General features: G+C 45.4%; 1 protein-coding gene across 1 annotated transcript; it reads left to right on the top strand.

Annotated features, from left to right (window-relative positions):
• Positions 1–261: 261 nt before the first annotated feature.
• Positions 262–13,158, top strand: HOXD1 (homeobox D1; the record flags this gene model as incomplete). Its single annotated transcript, XM_042458373.1, has 6 exons — positions 262–279; positions 6,105–6,151; positions 9,639–9,738; positions 10,667–10,796; positions 11,341–11,841; positions 12,824–13,158. Coding segments are annotated over 6 exons (1,131 nt in total), but the record flags the coding sequence as incomplete, so codon positions are not given.
• Between the last annotated feature and the right edge of the window lie 8,992 nt (positions 13,159–22,150).

The raw sequence follows: 22,150 nt of genomic DNA, 5'->3' as shown, positions 1-22,150 counted from the left end.
AACAAACAAACAAACAATAGTCCGAACTCTGTCTCCCTCCTGCCCTTTAAGTGTATCCAGGGCAAACATTTGCCCTTCATCCTGCGAGAGAGCTGCCTTGCTCTTTCTGCCACCTTCTGCGCGTACAAAAAAGCAGCTTTGACTTGGCTGCAAATAAATCCTCTTAGGTTTATTCAGACAGAAGTCCCACTGTATTTCATTGATGTCAAGGGACCTTGTAGCACCTTTGAGACAATCTATGCGAAAGAAGTTGTAGCATCTTGGTCTCCTTCCTCAGATGCATGGATGGTGTTTTCTTCTGGAGCAGCTTGCGAGCAACTGGAGCCTCCACTCCAGAGCAGAGTGGCCTTTTGGAGAGGCTGAGCCTCCTCCTGGTTTAAGGGTGCCCCCCTCTCCTCCTTCCCCACCTACACAACTTCCCACCTCTTTCCATGTATGTTTCTGAGCATGGAGGGGATGCCAGGTGGGGGCTCTCGTGAGAACATTTCAAAGCCGCAGCCAACTTCAGCTTGTATCCACCAAAAAAGGATACAATCATCCCACGCTCAGTTTGGTATTATTGTCGCCTATCTTTGGCTACAATAAGTCACGTTCTCCTCAAGGTTGCCACACTACTACGCTTTGGTCAATGGAGCCTTACTATTGATATGTGCCTGGGTGTCCTTGGGCAAGTCACACTCTCTCAGCCTCAGGGGATGGCAACCCCCTCTGAATATAATCCTGGCAAGAAAACTCATGTGTTGTATGCCTTCCAGTCGTTTCTGCCTCATGGAGACGCTTTCATGCGATTTTCTTGGCAAGATTTGTTGGGGAGGGGGGAGAGAAGTTGGGGCTGAGAGAGTATGACTTTGCCCAAGGTCACCCAGTGGGTTTCATGGCTGAGCTGGGAATCAAACCCTGGTCTCCAGAGAGTCACATTGAAACCACTGGGCCACGCTGGCTCTCAGGTTCGACTTAGGGCCGCCGTATGTCAGAAAGGACTGGGCCCACAAAAGTGCCAGCAGCATGGCCAAAGAAACGGAGGGAAGGAGTGCTCTGGAGAGGAAGGCAAGCCTGGGAATTGCACCCTGCGGGAGAAGCAGGAGGGCCAAGGGTGGGTGGGTCTTTGGGTTATAGGGTTTGTATGGTGTTAATTATTATTTTGTATTTTAATGTATGTTAATGTTGTAAGCCGCCTCGATCCAATTGGAGAGGCGGGATATAAATTGTTATTGTTATTCTGGCCCTTTCTCCCTCGATAGCCCCCCCCCCTTCTCTCTCACCCGAGTCCGAGGCCAGCTGGGAAGCAGTCACAAGGCCCAGCCAAGGCCAGGCCCAGCCTTCTCCCCTATTCCCCAGCCTTCCCCACCACCAGCCCTTTGGCTCACTCGCTTATCCGGTTACCTGTGGAGAAGGGAGGGAGAGTGGAGGACTACCTGCTGCAGGGGGACCAGATAGGTCCTCCTCGCAAAGGAGGACCAGGCACTGCAAAATGAAGGCCACGACCCAAGAAAAGCTCAAAATACTCATAGAAATGTAAACTCATGCTTCTGAGTCAGACTTAGAATGGACTTAGAATGGAGGACCTTTTGGAATTCCTCCTGGACAGAAGGTTGAAATGGAGGACAGGTCCTGGACATGGAGGACTTCTCTGGTCACCCTGGCTACCTGTCATTAAGGAGCCTTGCCAACTGCCTCTAATAACAGATGTTAGGAGTGTCGGCAAACACTATCTTTTATGCATTTCCTGAACCCCTTAGGCCTTTCACTTTGTTGGAAGAGATTACTGTGTGTGCCCACCTCTGTCCTTCTGCCCCATATCCAGCCTGTTGCCCTCCTGTGTGGAAGAAGATGCTGCCCCAGTCCCATTGCAAATATTAGACTGGAAAGCCCATCAGCAATTCCATATGGAACCAGGCGGTCCTCTGCCTATGGCAGCAAAATGCCTCTATTACAGTCAGCTGTAAACCTTGAAATTTCATTATGATCAGTGAAGAGTCTGGAGCAAAAACCTATAGCAGACAGCTCAAAACAAACATCCTCTGAGTTCAGTGGGACTTCATTCCAGAACAGTTTGCAAAGAACTGCAACCATAATATCGTAGGTATATCACTGGCAGCATCATCTATTATTTCAGCAGTGGAAGTGAAGTATATCTGCATTGGACCAATACATACATTAGGAGATCAAGTCTTGAGCAACTTCAGTGGGCTCAGTGGCCAATTTTCTGCCCCTGGAATTAATTGGGACCTCTTGGGGACTTGCCCCCAAAAAGGGAAATGGGGAGCAAAACTTGCTAAACAGAGGTAGTGTTGGTGGTGTGACTCCTTTAAAAGGTGAATCACTATTCCTAGTTAAGCGAACTAATGGACATGAGGGATGCTGACAGATAGATTGTCAAGCAAATTAAAAGAGGAAAATGGCACCATGGAAGAAGAAGATTGGGATCTAGTAGTTAATTAATGGAAAAGAGAAACAGAGAAAGAATAGTTCAGAGAATAAGGTAATGATGAATAAGAAAAGTAAAAGAAAGTTTTAAGGAAAAAATAAAAGACTAGGCTACAAGTAAGAAAATCCAAAGGGTAAAATAACATGGGTGTAAAGAAATAAAGCAACCACACAAGGGAAAAATAAGAAGATGGTGAAGGTATAAGTGAGTAAGAGGAAACAGATAGTACTATTGTCAGATGACATCAGGTTATTGTCAGATGCAACTGTAAGTATAAGATGGCGTAGTGTTTATGTGTAGGTTTTGTATACTGTTTGTAGTATTTTCTTTGTGTCAAAGAGTGTTTGTATGAAAGTATGATTGTATATGGTTTTTATTGCGAATAAAGTTTTCCAAAAAAAGAAAAAGGTGAATCACAATTCCTGGATGGCAATTAACTTTCATTCTTTCTTTCCTTTTGATCACAAAAGGTGCGATGCCACAATACAGCATTGGGGTCCATATACCCCAGTGTGGAGTATGTCTCTCCCCCCCCCACACCATTAGCTAGCCCTTCCTACCTCTTTAGTTGTTTGAGTTAATGCTCTCAATATGTGAAATTATGTCTTGCTTTCTTAATAACCTGCTCTCCTTACCATCAAACACCAGATACACCCATCTCTTCTGGGGGAAGTACATGCTTTATAGTGCAAGCCTTATATATGAGTAGGCACTCAGAAGTAAATTTCCATAATTTCACAGTGAGGCTTGCTTCCAGATTTACAAAAATGTTTGTTTCTCTCTCTCTCATTCATATATGTGTGTGTCTATATATATATAAAAGAGAGAAAGAGAGAGAGGGAGAGAGAGAGAGAGAGCGCTAACTTCTCTTAGGCCCAAAGAAGGGACAACCTGAGATGCTCTGTGAAAACTCAGTTTATTCAGACTTCTTTGTGTTACATGGATCAGAAAAGTAAAGAAAAAATAGAACCATTGTAGGGTGGTATTTAGGGTTGATTTTTTATTTATTTTTGGATTTAGATCCCTTTGAGCCAGTCTCTCTCAATCTGACCCATTTAGCAGAGTTCTTGTGAGGAAGGGAGAAGGAGAACCTTGTATACTACTTTGACCTCACTGAAAGAAAAGTGGATATATATTTAATATAGTTAAACTAATTATTTATTGAAAATAGAATGCAAATGTTTCAGGTAGGAGGCAGTTGTTTCCTTTCTTTCTCCTGTGGTTTCCCCTTGTTAAAAACCTCAAATTGCTTATTCCAGCAGAGCTCAGATGTCGGGGGTAGTTTCATATTTGTTGCCTGAGGTGTGCCCCTTGTTGATAAAATACAACAAGTCCTTACAATACATACAAGTCTTTAACATACCCAGGAGAAAGAGCTTTCCAGATAGAAGTGGCATGGTTTTCCATTTGTTCTGTCAAAGTTTGCCCATAAAGTATTTCATCTTTCTTTAGTCTCATCCTCCAATCCACTTCCTACGAAAAAGGCTGGAGCAATCCCAAATGTCAAAAATAAATGGCATTTGCACTGATTTGAGAGGTTGTCCCACCGGTTTGGGTCAAGGCCTAGTCAGAATAGGCCTATTAAATTAGACACAACTACTTAACTCAGGAATGGGGATCATGTGGTCCTCCACATGTTGTTGGATAACAACTCCCCTCAGCCCTAGCCACTACTTCTCATGGGAAGAAATGCTGGGAATCGCAATCCAACAACAACTGCAGAGCCAAGATTGAAATCTCTAGCTGAGCCCATTGACTTCAACAGGACCGATCCAAAGCAGGCACAGTTACCAGAGCAGTATTTGCTTCTAAATAAATAGGTGCAGGATTGTGCTGTTCATGTACAGATGGAGTGACTCAATACAAGAAGCCATGGCTTTGGGTTTACAATGGCTGCTGATGAATAGAGTTATTAGATGTCTCCCATGTATAGGGTTGTCATAAACCAAAGGCAACTTGAGGGAAAATAACTACAGCATCCCACCCGTGTGGTCTGCCCTTAAGGGTGTCGAAGGATGCTAACCCATTTTGACAGTTGGAAGTAATTTCATCTACAAGGCAACTCAGTTTCTACACAGATAATGGCAGGGTGAATGGACCACCATTTTGCTCTTTGGGTCAGCCCTGAGAGTGAATAAAATGTTCATCAGAATCCAGATATTTTTCCTTCCGCATAACACTGATTTGGGAGAGGCCACATGTCTACACCTCTGATACGGCAAAAGTGGTTAGTGGGAGCAAGGGATTTCTCCCCCCTCCCTCCATCTCTACTCATTTCTTGTTCCATTTTGCAAAGGGTTCTTGTAGGATCTTTCAAACTAACTGTGTGAAAGAAATTGTACCATGAACTTTTGTAGACTTGGAACTGGAAGGGTCTACTTCCTCAGATGCATGGAGTGGAGTGTTCCATTTTGTTTGTGTCTTTGTTAACACTTGGTTCAAACTGCGTTGGGTGTTTCAAAAAGTATGTCTGCATGCATTTATTTTCTTATCCAGGCCTTTTCCCATTGCAGGGAAAATCCAAACAAATGGCTCCCTCCCTCACAGCAGGGAGCACTTGCCATTTGGAGAACCATTTGTATTTATTTCTCTCCTTCTCCTTCTTCTAAAAAACTAATCTACATGCTTCACTTTTCCAGTAAAAAAATGTATTTGAGCTTCCTATATTTTTTAAAAATGGAAAAGTAGAAGAGTTAGATCTGATCCAGTCCTGCAGAGTTAGTCTTATCTCTCTTCAGAAAGAAAAATGATTATCTGAGCTAAATATACCACTGGCAAAATATATCCAGATTTGTGCCTTTATTATACACAGTGCCTATTACAAACATATCTGATTCACCTTTTGAATTACTTATGTTCTCCAGTCCCTTAGCAATCCTATGAAATCTGTTTTGAAATGCCACACTGCTGAATACTGGGGAACAAGAATCTAATAAAAAATAGATAATTGTACCTGTAGTGTATTATTTATTTATTTATTTATTTATAATTCCAATGAAACAATTGTACTAAACAATTATATAATATACATAAATGGACTTATCCCATAATTGTTTAATCCATCTGGATTTGCAGTCGATTTAGCCCACCAGTTTATAACCCACTCACCTTCCAAGATGTTCAGGGAGATGTGCATGAGCAGGGCTACTCCATTTGATTCTTTATTTTATCATCATGACAAACCTGTAAGGTAGGTTAGGCTGAGAAAGAGAGTGGCTCATGAGCATGATGGATCAAGGGAGGATTTGAACCCAGGCCTCAACATGCTGTTCCTAATTACTAAAACACAGTAAATTACAAACAATCTGAGTGTCCACTCTGTTTTTTGGATTAGCTGTTTAAACTGTTTAAATCAACATAGCCATTGTAATTACATCAACTTGACTTGCTGGTATGATCTAGGGTTATAATAATTATATAATATTAAATAAGGGATCATTCTTTACTCAGAAGTAAGTCCCACTAAATTCAATGAATTTAGTTCCGGGGAAATATGATTCAGGGGAAGGCAATGGCAAACCTCCTGTGAACAAATCTTGCCAAGAAAACCCCATGATAAGCCTTTGGGTTGCCATAAATCAGAAATGACTTGAAGGCACACACAACACACACACATGCATAGCATTCTACTCCTAGTCTTCCCATCATTTCCACATATATGGAAAGACTGGTTCAGATCATATCAGAAGATAAAAAAGAAGTCAAGTTTGCTCCACCTTTCATGTAACAGGACCTGAGATACTTGAAGATGGCTAACACATCACTCCTTCTCACAGCTGAATATGCCCAGTTCCTCCAGCTATTCCCCATGAGGTTTGATTTACAGACCTATCACCTTTTTGGTAAACATCTCTTGGATATATTCTGGCTTCTTGATATCCTTCTTGAACTGTGGTACCCATAAATGGGCACAATATTTCAAGTGTAGTCTATCCAAAGCAAAATAGAGTGTTCCTATTACTCTACCTCTTCCAGATGCTATATGTCTGTCATGTTATCTTTTTTGCCACCCATCACACTTATGCCTCATGTTTAGTTTATGGTTTACTCAAACATTTTAATCCTTCTCAGCATACCGCTACCAAGCTAGATATTGCCCATTCTATATTTGTGCATGTGAGTTTTTTCCCCTGGCTGAATGTAGAGCTTTACATTTATCCCTGTTGAAACTGATTTTGCTAGTTTGGGCTTAGTTCTCCAATGTGTAAGGCCAGGCTGAGTTCTTATTCTCCCTTTTCAGGTACGTATTAATTATCCTCGCACAAACACACCAGCTTGGGATCATCTGCTGATTTGATGAGCATCCCTCTATTCCTTCACCCAAATTGCAGACTCAGTACAGAACCAGATCTAGTACAGACTCCTGAGGCATCTGTGCTGTAATTTCTCTCCAGTATGATGAAGGACTATTGGGGACCATTCTTAGATTCTGTTCATCAACCAACTACAATTTCCTCTCAAAGTAGCACCATTTAGCCCAGATTTTATGAACCTGAGGGACCCTGTTGAACCTTAACTGAAATAAAGATACACTACATTTACAGTGTTCCCTTGATCTGCCAAACTTGTAACTCTATTAAAAATTAATTATTGGAATGAATTACTCCAAAAGCGAGGAACCTTTGGTGGTCCAAATGGTCTGGAGTCCACTTCCCTTCAGTCCCATCTGCCATGGTAACTGGAAATGTATTATAGGAATTGAAATGTAAATTATATCATTGACAAAACATGCCCCACCTTTGCAATGTCCTCAGTATTCAAGCCAAATCAAATGAAAACACTCAGTCCTTGCAAATGAAGTTCTTTCAACCTTTAATCCAAAATCCTGGATATGGCTTCCAGTCAGGTTTGATCTGGCAAGTTCCTCTTTTGGAAAATTAGCAGCAGGTGATTCTTAACACTGCCTGCTTCTGGACAATTTCATTGTGTTGGATCAGAAATAGATTTCTGGAGTGTTAGTTCCACTTCTGTGAATGATGAAGCTGAATCTTTTGAGTTTCTCTGAAACTACTTCTAGCAAAGTAAAGTAAACAGGCAGTATGCAAATTTCATAGGCAAAACCTTTACTAATTACATTTAAAGGTACTTTTACATGCAGTGCCTAAGTCCTGGCTAAATACAGGACAGTTTCAAGAGGAGGAGGAGCAGCTCAGTAGGTCCTGCACTCACCATTTTGATGGAGTCTTTTATGTGTTCGCAAACACACCTGAAAGGTCCTCTGGTCACATGATGTAGGGTTACTTGGATACATGCCTTCAATGGGTGACTAAACAACTGGGAAAGTGTCAGAGACAGCTCATATAGGGTCAGTAGTTCCCACACTTTGGACCTCTAGGTTTTTTGGGACTTCAGTTTACAAAAGCCTCAGACAGTTTAACTAACAGTCAGGAAGTCTGGGAGATGAAGTCCAAAACATCTGGAGGACCAAAGTTTGGAAACCACTGGGACAGAGGTATGCAGGAAAAACGTACTGTCTAAAGCCCCACCGCTCTAATATGTGAAGCTGGTTGAAGAGAATGCTTGGCTGGGAAGCATTTTCCAATGATTTGAAATAGCACTTGGACTGAACAGATCCCAAAAGAAGTGTAATATGGTGGCAGCAAAGGTAAACACAATTCTGGGCTGCATAAACAGAAGTACTCACATAATGTCCACAACAAAGGCAGCAATAATACTATTCTAAATTCTGCTCTATACAGACTTTCCCTGGAATACTCTGTCTAATTCTGTTTCAGGAATCTGCTTTAGAATCTGCTTTCTTGTTGCTTGGGGGGAAAAACCCCAATGAGGATAGTCAACTGGGAAGGAGTGGAGGTGTGGAAGAAAGAAGTTATCTCACAATTTTTCTGCTTTGGAAGGAAAATGAAGCCACTCCCTCCCCCGCCTCATTGGAGAGTTTGGCAAAGAAATATACCACTTGCAATCCAGCTTCCTTTCTTTGCTGCTATTCCAAGTGAAAGTAGTCATTAAGCAACAAGGATGTTATTCTTATTATTGCCAAGGGAAACAAGGAGCCCATTATCATCATCATGAGGCTTCCTACTCACTTGCAAGGAGGACCCACAGAGCACTTACTGGCTGGCTGTGGACCATTAATAGCTCCTCGGTATAGTGGCAGGCATTGTACAAGCCATCCCAATCTGCACTGGCTTCCGGATGCTTTTGAGGGCAGCTCAGTCCTTAGAAAGCTTAGGCAGGGAGGGAGGGAGGGGAGGCAGATGGATGGAGTGCTTTTCAGAGGAAAGCCAAGACTGAAAAGCTGCCACCATTCATCCTCTCTGACACATAACTAGGAGCAGAAGTATTGCTTATTGGGACCACAGTTCCTCAAATACCACAGCTGCTCCGCTGGCTATAGCACTCAGGGAGCCGTTGTCCAAAAAAGGCACATTTGAAAGATTTGGTTGGGGAGCAAGTTACACTGAAAACCACTCAGTGGGTTTCCCAGACAAAAACACATTGGGTCAAGACTTAAGGTGCATCCACACTGTAGAAATAATGCAGTTTGGCACCACTTTAACTTCCATGGCTCCTTCCTATACTGTCCTGGGATTTGTAGTTTTATGAGGCACTAGCATGCTTGGGCAGAGAAGGCTAAAGATTATAAAACTACAAAAATCCCAAGATTTCATAAGATGGAGCTACAGCATTTATAGTGCTGTCAAACTGCATTATTTCTAGAGTGTAGATTCACCCTCTGAGAGACAAAAGACCAAGAAAAGGACTGCCTTCCAGTCCCCACCTCAATCCAGGCACATAGTACCAAAAACCAAGGGAGTTACACCTGAGGTGGAAAATCCCACAAGCATCTCTTCTACTCATCTTCTCCCAATGGACTGGGTCCAAATGAAGTCATGCACAAAATAACTCCACTGAAACTCATGGACCCTCTGTAAGCATAACTTGTGCTACTGTTTCCAATGGATCTCCTCTTAATAGGTTACTATCCAGATCCAATAATTAATTAAGAATTAGCAATCGGTTGTCTATTTTGATATCACACCAATGAAGTGCAACCAGGTCTGGGGATGGAGTGGGAGTGGAAACACCAGCTCCATTGCCAGAAGATCCTTAAGTCCCACCTGAACAAGGATAGGCCCAGGAGGAAGGGCACTTAGGTTTCAGGCCTAGGATGCATCGATTCCATAGAAATAATGCAGTTTGGCACCACCTCTCGTGGCTCCCTCTTATATTAACCTGGGATTTGTAGTTTTGTGAAGCACCATCACTCTTGGTCAGAGAAGGCTGAAAACCTCAGGAAACTACTGATCCTGGGATCCTATAGGATTGAGCTACAGCAGGTGTCAAAGGTTGGTCTTCCAGATGTTCAGCTACCATTGTTCCTGATGGCTGGTCAAACTGGCTCTAGCTTCTGGGAGATGAAGTCCAAAGCACTCAGAGGACCAAGTTTGGGAAGTACTGGTGTAGATGGATCCCTGGGCCCACTTTCCCTCCACAAGCCCCATGAAGTCCTTTGAAGCTTGAGTTGGACATCAAGTTCCTTTCCCAGTTGAGGGAGACCTCTGGAGATCTCCAGAGCTTGCACCCTTTGGTGAGCTCTACTGGAAGCTGTGACACTAATCCAGATTTTCAACCCAATGGGTTAGCACTCACTTCTAAGGGCTGCAGTCTTGGGGTTCAAAGGCCTTTGGGCTGGGGGTGGATGAATGGAAGGACATTGTTTCGTGAAGGGCTATCCGGGGCACCCCCTTGGAGCTGTTGGGGGGCACCAGGCTTCGATCTGGAATCCCTGGAGCTGAGCAAGAGGTGCTCCAAAAACCTCAAAAGTTCACACCTTGGACCCTCATCGCAGAGTTGTTCACAAGGAGGACGATCGAGTCCGGCTGACACCGAGTTGCGGGTGGTTGCTGTGTGCCTTCCAGTCCTTCCCGACTTATGGCGACCAATCCCAGAGGGGTTTTTGCTATGAGAGTGCGACTTGTCTGGATTCGAACCCTGCTCTCCAGAGAGTCCAAGCACACTGGCCCAGGGAGCTACAGTCCAGCCACCACAGCCCAGCGATCCTCGAACTTTGGAAGGGAAAACGTGGAGCTTTATCAAGTTTGCTTTCGAAGAAGCAGGAATCCAGCCGCTCACCCCCCCCCCCCACAACGAACACCAGAGTCCTCTCCGGGTATCTTTCTTTGCCCTCCAAAGGACATATCTGCACCTTTGTAAACTCCTTGGGGAGGGGGCTGCTTGACTTCCCACCCCCCAGCCTGCCTCCCGCCCCCCAAGGGTCCAGACAACGAACGAGACCCAGGAGGAGAGGATGCTTTGGACCGAGGGAGGACCGTTGTCTCCCAGGGGGCTCGGAGTCCTCTTCCCGTGAGGAAGCAGAGGACTTCGGTGGATGGAGAGGCTCCAAGTAGGAGAAACACGTCGAGATTCAATGTAAAGAAGACTCAGCCCCAAGCGACCCGAACCACCCCTCCCCCCCCCCCTCTTGCTTCCAGCCTCCCTCCGCCGCTGGACTCACGCACAGCCTCCCTCCGCCTTCCTTCGCACTCTCTTCCTCCTTACTCCTCCTCTTTCCTCCTCATCACTTCTTTCTCCTTCCTCTTCCTTTCTTCCTATTCTTCTTTTTTCGTCTTCCTCTTTCTCCTCTTCTCCTCTTCCTCCTTCCTCCTCCTCACTCTTTTTCTTGTCTTCCTCTTCCTCTTTATCCTTCTTGCTTCTTCCTCTTCCTTCTCCTCCTCCTCTTCTTCTTTTTCCTCTTCCTCCTCCTCCTCCTCCCTCTTCTTCTCGCTTCTTCCTCTTCCTCCTCCTCCTCCTCTTCTTCTTTCTCCTCTTCCTCCTCTCCTCCCTCTTCTTCTTGCTTCGACCTTCTCCTTCTCCCTCTCCTCCTCTATCTTCCCTCTCTCCCTCTTCTTCCTCCCCCCCTTTGGCCCGGGGCCGCCCCTGCCCCCCAGAGGCACGTGCCCCTGCCCGCCCTGGGCCCTATATCAGCGGAGCCCCTTGCCCGGGCCAGAGGGACGGAGGCGCAGCAAGAGCAGCCGCCGCCGCAGGGGCCATGGAGTCGCTGCTGGTACCTGGCGCGGGGGGCGGGGAGGCCTTGAGCTGGCCGGAATTGGGGGGCGCCCAGGCGAGGCGATTGCCCGGGGATCCTGCCCGCCTTCTGCCCCCGGCGCCCCCCTCCGCCTCCGCCTCCGCCTCCGCCGCCCCGCTCCTCTGCGCCCTGGAGCTGCCGCTGCCTTCTCCCGGCCGAGTCCAGTCCCCCGGGGCCCCTTCCCCGCCACCTCCTCTCCGCCCCGGGACTTCGCCGCCCTCGCCCCGGAGGGCCCCTGATGCTTCTGCCTCCTCCTCCTCCGCCGCTCCGCCATCCCCGACTTCTGCCGGGCAGCCCCGCCCGCCTCCTCCGCCCGGCCCCTTCGACTGGATGAAAGTCAAGAGGAGCAGCGCCCTCCCCAAAAGTAAGTCCGCGGGGAGCAGCCAGGCCCTCCTTTGGACCCAGTCCCCACCTTGGACTCCATGGGGTTTCTTCGGAAGGGAGGGCGGCTGCTTGCTTTGGGAAATGGGAAGGGAACCCGCCTCAAGCCTCGGGAAGGAGGGGAGGTATTTGGCTGAGCTTTTCCATGGAAAAGGAGTCAAGGGAAGCTTTCCTGAGCTGGATCGATCTCCCCGTCTTCAGCACCTGCTTTTCAGGCTGAGCCCTTAAGGGGAACTCTCTAGAAAAGAAAACTCACGGTCAAAAGCAGTGCAATGCATCCAGGATGAGGGCTCCTTACGCCTCAAGGGTTAAACTCATCCCCTCTTCCCCGACCAGAACGCTTCTGACCAAAGTCATACAACGCCGGAGTTCTCCACTTTTTCAAAGCAACCTTTGAAACAGCAAAGAACTCCTGGGGCACTACTCTGTGTAAACCAAGGCGGGCTGAAAGGGTTGTCGCTCCTGCTGTGTGCCTTGAAGTCGTTCCCGACTTAGGTGTATCCTAAGGCAAACTGATCCAGGGGTTTTCTTGGAGAGATTGCCAAGGTTTGCCAGTGCCTTCCTCTGAGGCTGAGAGAGTGTGACTTGCCCAAGGCCACCCACTGGGTTTCGTGGCCGAGCCAGGATTCGAACCTGGTGGCCAAAGTCACAGCCCAACACTCAAACCACTGAGGCACCCTGGATGCCAGCATGGATTTGCTCATAACAATGCTCTCCATAGAGATGGAAGAGACTGCAAGGGCCATCCAGTCCAACCCTATTCTGCCATGCAGGAACTCACAATCAAAGCACCCCCACTGACAGATGGCCATCCAGCCTCTGTTTAAAGACCTCCAAGGAAGGAGACTCCACTATACTCCGAGGAAGGAGTGTATTTCACTGTCGAACAGCCCTTACTGTCAGGAAGTTCCTCCTAATGCTGAGGTTAATGTTCATCAGTATTTCCTTGTCCTCTGTCTTTCCAGGGCAGTTCTCCGCGTATGGACCATCCTCCATCCCTGCCAACCCTGCGAGGACCAACTTCAGCACCAAGCAGCTGACGGAGCTGGAGAAAGAGTTCCACTTCAACAAATACCTGCCCCGGGCTCGGCGCCTGGAGATCGCGAAAGCCCTGGGCCTCAACGACACTCAGGTGAAGATCTGGTTCCAGAACCGGAGGATGAAGCAGAAGAAGAGGGAGAGGGAAGGCGGGCTGGTCCCTGCCCCCGGGGCGCCTTTCCACCTCTGCCCCCCAGATGCAAGCCCCAGGCTGCCAGGGCTGGGCTCCGTCCCCTCTTCTCCCACCCAGGGCTCACCCTGATGGTGTGGCACCATTACGGAGACGTTGTGGGAAATGGATTGAAAAGACTCCCCTCCAAGGTGGATTGAGGGGGGCAGCCCCTAAACGGCACATCTGAACTCAAGGGGAACCCCAAGACCATCTTTGCACTAAGGTTTATGACAGCACCCATGACAAAGTTGGGCTTTTCTCTTGGAGGATGAAGCCTTGCTGCTTTGACAGAGGACCGATTCCAGGCACAACATGGCCTCTTATGACTTGTTTACATTTTATTTATGGGCATTTTCAGGGAAAGCTGCTCTCGTCCACTAACTAACTACATGCTGCTAAACTTTGCTCTTGAGTTTATCACTCCAAAGGAAGTCTCCCAGGACTGATTTTTTCAGAACTGTTGATGGGACCTCAGCCCTTGCTGCCTTGGACTCTTTGGATCAATCTGTGTCTGTTTGCCTTTCCTTATTTCTTTCTCTCCCTACAACCCTACCATTTTTGGGAAGGATCAACGTATAGCCATGGGGGGATTCTACAAAGCAAAACCAAAGACAGGGAGTGTATTTGTCTTAGAAGACAACTTCTCTGCCCAGCCTTTTAAAACGTTAGACTTTTGAGTTGTCATGTTGCACAGAGCTTCCTTCCCAGGGCTTGCGCTTAAGCACAATCATGGGCTCGACCCCAGTGGACCTTCTGGGGGAATGACTTGATTTCTCTTCCTCTCCAGAGATTAGACTGTTGTCTACAAAGTCCAGCCCAAACCAACGGGACCTTACATTAAACTTCTGCAAAACTACACCGGTTTAAGAGTTGTTGGAGTGGGACTGTTGCTGTTTGTCCTTGTGTGCCTTCAAGTCGTTTCCAACTTATGGGGACCCTAAAGCAAGCCTATCAAGGGAATTTGTGGGGGGGGGGGGGGGGGGAGGGATTGCCTTTGCCTCCCTCTGAGGCTGAGAGTGTGTGACTTGCCCAAGGTCACCCAATGGATTTCCATGTTTGAGTGGGAATTTGAACCCTGCTCTTCAGAGTCATACTCCAGTGCCCAAACCATAAACCATGCTGGGGCTATTACAAATGCAATTAATATCTAGGGCTGATGGGTTGAACTTTCCATTCAAATATAGGGCTAATTGTGCATTACTTAATACCAGTGTCTAAAAGGAAGCCATCCTAAGGTTCAAGATTTTGTTTTTATTGCCATTCTTCCTACCCTTCTCCTCATAAGTTTGGGTCACCAAATAGCAACCCCCCCAAAAACCCTTTGGGTTCAGTAATCAGCTGGAGTCTTAAAAGGCACATTTATAGTCACATTAATTGGGTTCTTCAGATAGTCAGCAGGGCCATTTATTCAAACAAACTGTCTAATTCTGCATGGTGCCCCATAGCATGGTAAAAAAGAACGTGACTCTTAATACAGAGGAATGTCAGGAATAGCACCAGAGGACTTAAAAAGGAGAGAGGCGGGTTCCTTCAGATGATTGTTTTCCCATACAGTTCGGACCTGTCCTGTGACTTTCATCTGGGGCTGGGGTACAAATGATTTGGGTATAGCTCTTGCCAGTTATTTGAATGCAAAGTCTTAGGAACTCTACTTTATGAATTTCAATTCAGTTTTGGTGTGTGTGTGAGAGAGAGGGAGAGAGTGTGAGTGTTTGGGAGAGACAGAGAGCAGATGTCCTGCCTTAATAGTGAGGGAAACAAAATCATAATGACTGAGAAGAAGGGGGGGAAGCACTGTTGTCTCAGGAAAACGTGTCTGCTGGAGGTAAGGCTCTCCTCCTGTTATGTGAGCCATACACAAGAATAAATGAAAATGAATAAACTGATTGCAAACACTTTTTTCACTTTGTCCAGTTTTTACAGTGACAGTGGGGGGAGGGGAACTGTTTCAAAGCCATCTCTGTATCAGTCCAGCTACTCCTTGGTTTTAAAACCAGGGAATCCTCCATCTTTCATTCCCGGGCTCTTTGATAGGGCACTGCCCCTTTGGAGGGACTTTAGCAAAGGCTATTCCTAACATCTCAGGCAGGGAACAGCAGTCGGAGATGGACTCAACAGCTGGTCTTTGAAGACTTTGGACAGTGAGGCTTGGGAAGTCCTTGGGAGCTGAAGACCTTTCCCTGGCAACAGAAATAGGTCACTTTTTAAATCCAAATCGGTCTGGTTCAAGGGCAAGAAGTGGAGTCCCACCGAACCAATAAAGACTTGCTCTTGAATCATATCCATACATATGCACACGAATGGGAATAGAGGCTTTTTGCCGAAGATCTGTCCTCTAGCTCCCTTTGTATGGAGGAAGAGTGTTAGATCACACTGCTTTTATTTATGTATTTATTTATTGCAAGGATTTATATCCCGCCTTTCTGCCACAATGGGATTCAAGAATACCGACCTCCCTTGAAGTTATCTGGCCTTCAGTTCGGCTCTGACTGGCGGCGACCTTAATCAGATTTTTTCATTCTGCCCCTTTGGCAAAATGGACTAGAGATGCTAAGATTCAAAGATATAGCCGTGTTAGTCTGTAGAATCAGTGTGTAGAGAGATCTTGCAGCACCTCTGAGGCTCACTGAAAGAAAGAAGTCGGCAGCAGGAGCTTTCCTAAGAGATGCCTTTGGAGATGCACTTGATGCTAAGCGCTCTCTTGTTCACTTCCTTGAACTACATCCCTTGAGCTCTCTGCGGCAGAGGATGCTAAAATCTCACGGAACCACAAGCCCCAGGATTCTCTAGCATGAGGTTGTGACAGATAAAGTGGTATCCAAGTCTTTAAGGCTGAGAGAGTGTGGCTTGTCCAAGGTCACCCAGTGGGTTTTCATGGCTTAGCGAACCCAGTGGTCCCCAAACTGTGCTCCTTAAGGGATTTTGGACTTCAGTTCCCAGAATCCCAGACTATTGGCCAACATGGCTGAGGCTTCTGGGAGCTGAAGTCCAAAAGCTCTTAAAGGGCACAGTTTGGGGACCGCTGCAACTAGTCTAACACTACACATCGCTGGGTCCCGGGGAGGGGGATAAGTTACCAAGACGTTTTCTTTAAGTAAAACTGTAGTTCCATTTAAAAATAGCTGGAACTTTTGATCCCCAGCTCCCGTTTATTATTATTATTATTATTATTATTATTATTAAAAGGAAGACGTAGGATCGTCAGACTACTACTTCCATAAAAAAATCAGAGGCAGTCGTGTGGATTCTAAACTACTGGCTCTGCCTCCATGGTATCTGTGGGGAATATTTCCAAGTGATTAAAAACTTTACAGATGAGGTGGAAAGCCTGATTGAACTCCATGGGGACTCCCTCTAGGTAACTGTCCTGTCTCTAAGCTTTACTTCAGCCGGCCTAGAACTGGGTCCCAGTTCCGTGAAAGAGGGGGATACAAACAACAACAACAACCACAACAGACATAGCGAGAGAAATCCTTGCTGTGTAGATTAGTTCTGGCTAACAAGTCCCACTCCTTTCCATGCAGAGGGACCAGATGTCCTCCTTTCCCAGGACATGGCCTACAGTTCAGCCTTCTGTCCAGGAGGAATGGCAAAAGGTCCTCCATTTTAAACATGTCTAAGAAGATTTTTACCTTTTCTTTGGCCATCTCCTCCACTTTCAGCAGGACCAAGAAGCAAGAATTTACACATATAAGAGTGTTTTTGCTTTTTCTTTGGCCATGTCCTCCACTTTGAGCAGGACCAAGAAGCCTGAATTGACACTCATAGGTCATGTCCTCCATTTTGAGCAGGACTACGAAGCATGAGTTGACATTCCTGGGAGCATTTGGAGCTTCTCTTGGGTCCCGTCCTCCCTTTTCCTTGAATATCCTGCATTTCGGGGTGCCCGCTCCTCCTTTACGGTGGGGACACTTGGTCCCCCTGTTTCCATGGGGCATGGACCCACACTCTGGAAGGTCAGCCTAGGACAAAGCGTGGTCTGCCCTGGAAGTGTGTTGGTGGGATGGAGGAGCCCTCTCCTTCCTCGTGGTCAGAGAATCACCGAGCAACCTTCCCTGAGAAGTGCTGGAAGTAAAGAGCTTGTAAATATCAAGCTGTTTGCATCCTTTGAAGGGAAATAGGGTCAAAGAGAGTTCAGGCGAGAGAGAGAGAAGGGGATCCCTCTCTAGCTCTCAATATTTCTCCAAGCTCTGGATGCAAACATCTGACCTGGATGTGTGTGTATTTAAAGCACAGGCGGAGCAAAGAGGGAGGCTTCAACCTTGCAAGCACTTACTTGAGAGTAAGCCCCATGGAAACCAACCAGACCCACCTGGCTCCCAAGTAACTGTGGATTCTGCAAGAGGAATGAAGCTGGTCTTAAAAAAGGATAAAGGATAGGTCTGGAGCCATAAAGATTAAGAAGATTTATTTGGGCATAAACATTTGTGGGCGAGAGCCTGCAAATAAAATGTTATCCTCAGCTGGGAAGGAAAGAGAGAAAGAGACAGAGGTTGTAAAGAATAGGTCTAAAAGGGTCCTAAAATACCAAGAAGGAGAGTTTGTGGCAGCAGAGGAAAGACAGTGAAGTCATTTCAGCATGTGTCCACACCGTGCAATCATAGCAGTGTGGTAACCTCTTAACTACCATAGTAACTTTCTATAGCATTCTGGGATTTTTAGCTTCTTGTTGTTGTGTGCCTTCAAGTGGTTTATGGACTTATGGCAACCCTTCTTTTCCATCTTTGTTCAGAGGGGAGGTTTTGCTTTTGGCTTCCTCAGAGGCTGAGAGAATGTGACTCGCACTGGTTTCCATGGCTTAGCAGGGGTTTGATCCCTGGTCTCCAGAGTCGTCCTCCAATACTCAGATCAGTATACTACCCACCTTCTCGCTCTCTTTCTCTGATTTACTGAGATGCTAAGCTACATCACTGGAGCTCTCAGTAGCCGAGGATTCTAAAATCTCACAAAACTACCAATCCCAGGATTCCATAGCATAAGCCTGGGGCAGATAAAGTGCTATCAAAGTGTTATTGCAGCATGGATAGACCTTCAGTTGTAGCCAAGATATGTTGAGAACCAAATTTACACTTGAGTTGCTCTTCACCAACCATCACCACATACATCAGAAGGACCTTGGTGCAGGAATGATCAATTCAATATGTCACTTTTCCTTCCATTGTCCAAAAGATTATGTATAATGTGTAATGTTTTCTCCTGCCTACTGCTAGTGTTGGCATGCTTTTGCCTAGTGGGCCAATACTGACAAGAAGGGAAGTCTCTCCAGCGCAGTTCTAAACCTTATAAAACAGCATCAGTTGCTTGTGTATCCAGGCCACCTGCCTCCTGTCTTCCCAGAAACTCAAGGCTGCTTGTTTGAGTTTGGATCTTTTTGCTGCAGAAAGGTCTGCAAGTGGAGTGGGTTCAGAGCACTAGAGAAAAATGTAATCTTTATCACATAAACTGCCATGAAAAAACTTCAGGCCCAAAGGACTAAGGATTTGAACAGTGGTCTTTTTAGGACATCATTCTAACTGCTACACCACACACAGGTTTTTCCACCTGAAAGCAGCAAAGCCTCAAATAGACATGCTTAGCTGAAACTCAGCCTCACTGAGTGCAACAGAGTTAATTGTAGAGTAGATGCATATATAGTTATACAGTATGATATTATTGCCCTTTAGATCTCCCTTTCCCTTGTCACAGACAGTGGCAGCTAGTGGCTTCCATGGCAGTGGGATGGTGAATCAGTCTGGGTTTTAGTCCAAACTTCAGAGGCATGATTGAAGGTGCTGATGTTATAAGGTTCAGCACCCTGGACACCTCTTTTAAAGCTGCAATTAATACCCAGAACTGATTCTCCGCCTCACTTACTGGGATCCATTACAGCATCTATTGACTCATTTTGTTTGGCCTTGGGCCACTAGGTCTGCAACACAGTCTCTCTCTCTTCCTTCCTTCCTTCCTTCCTTCCTTCCTTCCTTCCTTCCTTCCATCTTTCCTTTTCCTTTTCCCTCTCCCTTTCTTCCTATCCCTGTATTTGTACAGCTGTACTCACATGGAGCTACTGCCTGCAGCATTCCTGCCCACCAGGCTTCTCTGTGGGCATTTAGGCAATTAATGTTTCCTCTTTACTTGCCAGAAAGTTTAGGACACATCTACAGTAAGTTGGCTGGAGTCCTATTGGTGACACACATTGGCATATCCTGGGTTGATACCGGTATAAGCCACTTTACAAGGGCAGAGAGAAGAGGATATTTACTATCTTCTTCCATAACCAACCCCGCAAAGAAATCAATATCCCTGACAGGAGAGTCCATCCACATAGCCATATAATGGCCAGGGGAGGGTGGAAGCAGCAACCAACTGCAGTTTTGCAGCCGGTGAAATGCAGCGACATGTCTTTCCTTCATATGCACTGAATACAGACAGAAGATGGCCTGGAAGAGCCATCTGTTAGAAGTGTCACACTGCACATGGGATGTAGGCTCTTGGCCAAATTTTTATATAATTGTCTTTCCAACCACCTCAATAAGGTAGAAATATAAATAATATCTAAATGTCAATTATTTCTCAGGACTCTGTGAACAGTACATTGCTATATATTCATTCAATGGTTACTAATGGCTTTCATTATCATTGGCAGTATATTCTTGTATACCAGTTTCTGGAGAACAGAAGTGGGAGAGTGTTCTTGAATTTATATCCAGATTGTGAGCTTCCCTTTGGCAACTGGTTGGTCTTTGTGGGAACAGAAAACTGCACTAGATAGGCCTCGGATCTGATCCAACAGGGCTCTTCTTAGGTTCCTATCTTCCTGTTATCTAATGGTGTTCATTCTGTACTGTACAACCAGTGCACTTGTTGAATATTATATATTATATTGCATATATATATATATTCTTGAAAAAGCAGTGACAGCCATGATAAAAGCGATTTTCTAAAATGGTAACTGTTTGGTAAAGTCATCACAACAGAGCCACAACAAAAATCTGAATTGCTTGGATCCACTTCAATAAGACTTGGCCAGAGGCAGCCAAACTACATCAAGAAGATGCTTTGGAGGACATTTTTAAAAAGATGCTGATGAAATAAAGTACACTCTCCAACACTGAAAGGAATCTTGAGGACACAAAGAATAGATCACAAAATGGAAGAGTTGTAGGAGAGCACATAGTTTGTTTTTTTATATTTTATTTTATTTGTATGCCACCTTTTCCCCAAAATGGAGCCCACAATAGAACCCAGAAAGAGTCACTTAAAAAAACCTTGCATGCGGAAAGTCTCAGATTCAATCCTTGATATCTCAGGGCTGGAAAAGACCTTTGTCTGAAGACAGGGAAACAAGAATGCTTCTCCTACTGAGATTGATAGGCCACAGGTTGGAGTCAGTGAAAGCCAGGTGCATATGTTCTTCTATGGTGTATTTTTATGGCTCAACAGAATTCCTAGGGATGGCCTAGGATGTATCCACACTGCAGAAATAAAGCAGTTTAATACCACTTTAACTCTCATGGCTCCATTCTGTGGAATCCTGGGGCTTGTAGTTTGGTGAGGTATTCAGCCTGGTCTGACAGAGAGCTCTGGTGCTTCACCAATCAACAAATCCCAGGATTCTGTAGGATAGAGCCATGGCAGTTAAAGTGGCATTAAACTGTTTTATTTCTGCAGTGTTGATATGCCTCTAGAACCATTTTTGACCTAGGAACCTCACACATCTGTCAGTTAAAAAAATGGGATTCCTCTCCTGATTTTTCCATTTCCTTGTTACTGGATATTTCTTGCTACACCCAAACCAACAAGCCTGCTACGTTTTGTCTTTTTTGGTTCTACTGAGAAAACACATAGGCAAAAAGAAGTTGCTGCAAAAGAAAGAGTGATATGCATTTTTAAAAAGCTCCTTATAAAGGGGTCTCCTAATCTGCTGCTCACCTCTGTATAATGATAAAGTCTTTCTCTGCTGCTCTGTGCAATTTCCCATCACCTAAGGGGACCATCTTTCATTCTTTGAATCCACAGCATGATGAGATATTATGTCCTCTAGGACACCTATCCCAGAAAAAAAAATCACTATCAAGAAAAAAAATCACTAAAGTTACAATCTTAAAATGTAAAATGGGCTTTGCAGTAAGTTGTACAGTAGTCAGAGAAACTAATAGTTGAGTAAACATGCTTATCATTGTGTTGATTTTTTGTATATTGTACATGACTAGCCTCTGTGTAAACAGGGTGCTGAACTAGAATCATAGAATCATAGAATCATAGAATCGTAGAGTTGGAAGAGACCACTAGGGCCATCCAGTCCAACCCCCTGCCATGCAGGAAATCCAAATCAAAGCATCCCTGACAGATGGCCATCCAGCCTCTGTTTAAAGACCTCCAAGGAAGGAGACTCTATCACCTTTTGAGGAAGTGCATTCCACTGTCGAACAGCCCTTACTGTCAGGAAGTTCCTCCTAATGTTCAGGTGGAATCTCTTTTCCTGTAGCTTGCATCCATTGCATCCTAGATAGGCTTTTGGTCTGATCCTGCATGTCTATTCATGTACATGTATGTTCTTCATGACTGCCATTCAGCTAGAAATTTTTACAAGCAGTGATGGACAGAACTCATACTTGTGTGCTCTTTTTTTTTAAAAAAAGGGCAATAATGAGTTCTACCAACCAGAGCCTAATGCAAAAATCCAAAGCCCAAGATACCAAAACTGAACAGAGCTAGCAGTCGTTCCACAGGAAAAAAAATCCACTGGTGATTACTTTAATCTTTCTAAATGTCAGCAATATATTTTGAAGCCATACTGATGAGGAGGTATCACTGTTTTTAAACTGCTAGGAGGCAGGAATCCTTTAAGCTCTACATCAGATCACTGAGATCTACCACCAGTAGCTTCCACACAACAAGCCATTATTCTCTTTGGTCTTGGTTTTGTCCCTTTGGAGCCCCTAAAGAGCAGCGATGTATTCAAGTCTCAGGTCTCCTCCGTTCAAGTCTCAAGTTGAGTTACAATCCTTGCAAGATACTTTCAAGCAGAGTTTCAATTATGGAAGTCAACTTTAAAAGAAAAAGAGGAGGTGATATGCATTTCTTGGAGGGGAACAGAAAG

This window comes from Sceloporus undulatus, chromosome 1 (genome assembly GCF_019175285.1).
Source record: "Sceloporus undulatus isolate JIND9_A2432 ecotype Alabama chromosome 1, SceUnd_v1.1, whole genome shotgun sequence".
Lineage (NCBI taxonomy): Eukaryota > Metazoa > Chordata > Lepidosauria > Squamata > Phrynosomatidae > Sceloporus > Sceloporus undulatus.
The sequence above is the reverse complement of the archived record's forward strand: the minus strand, read 5'-3'. Positions and strand labels throughout refer to the sequence as shown.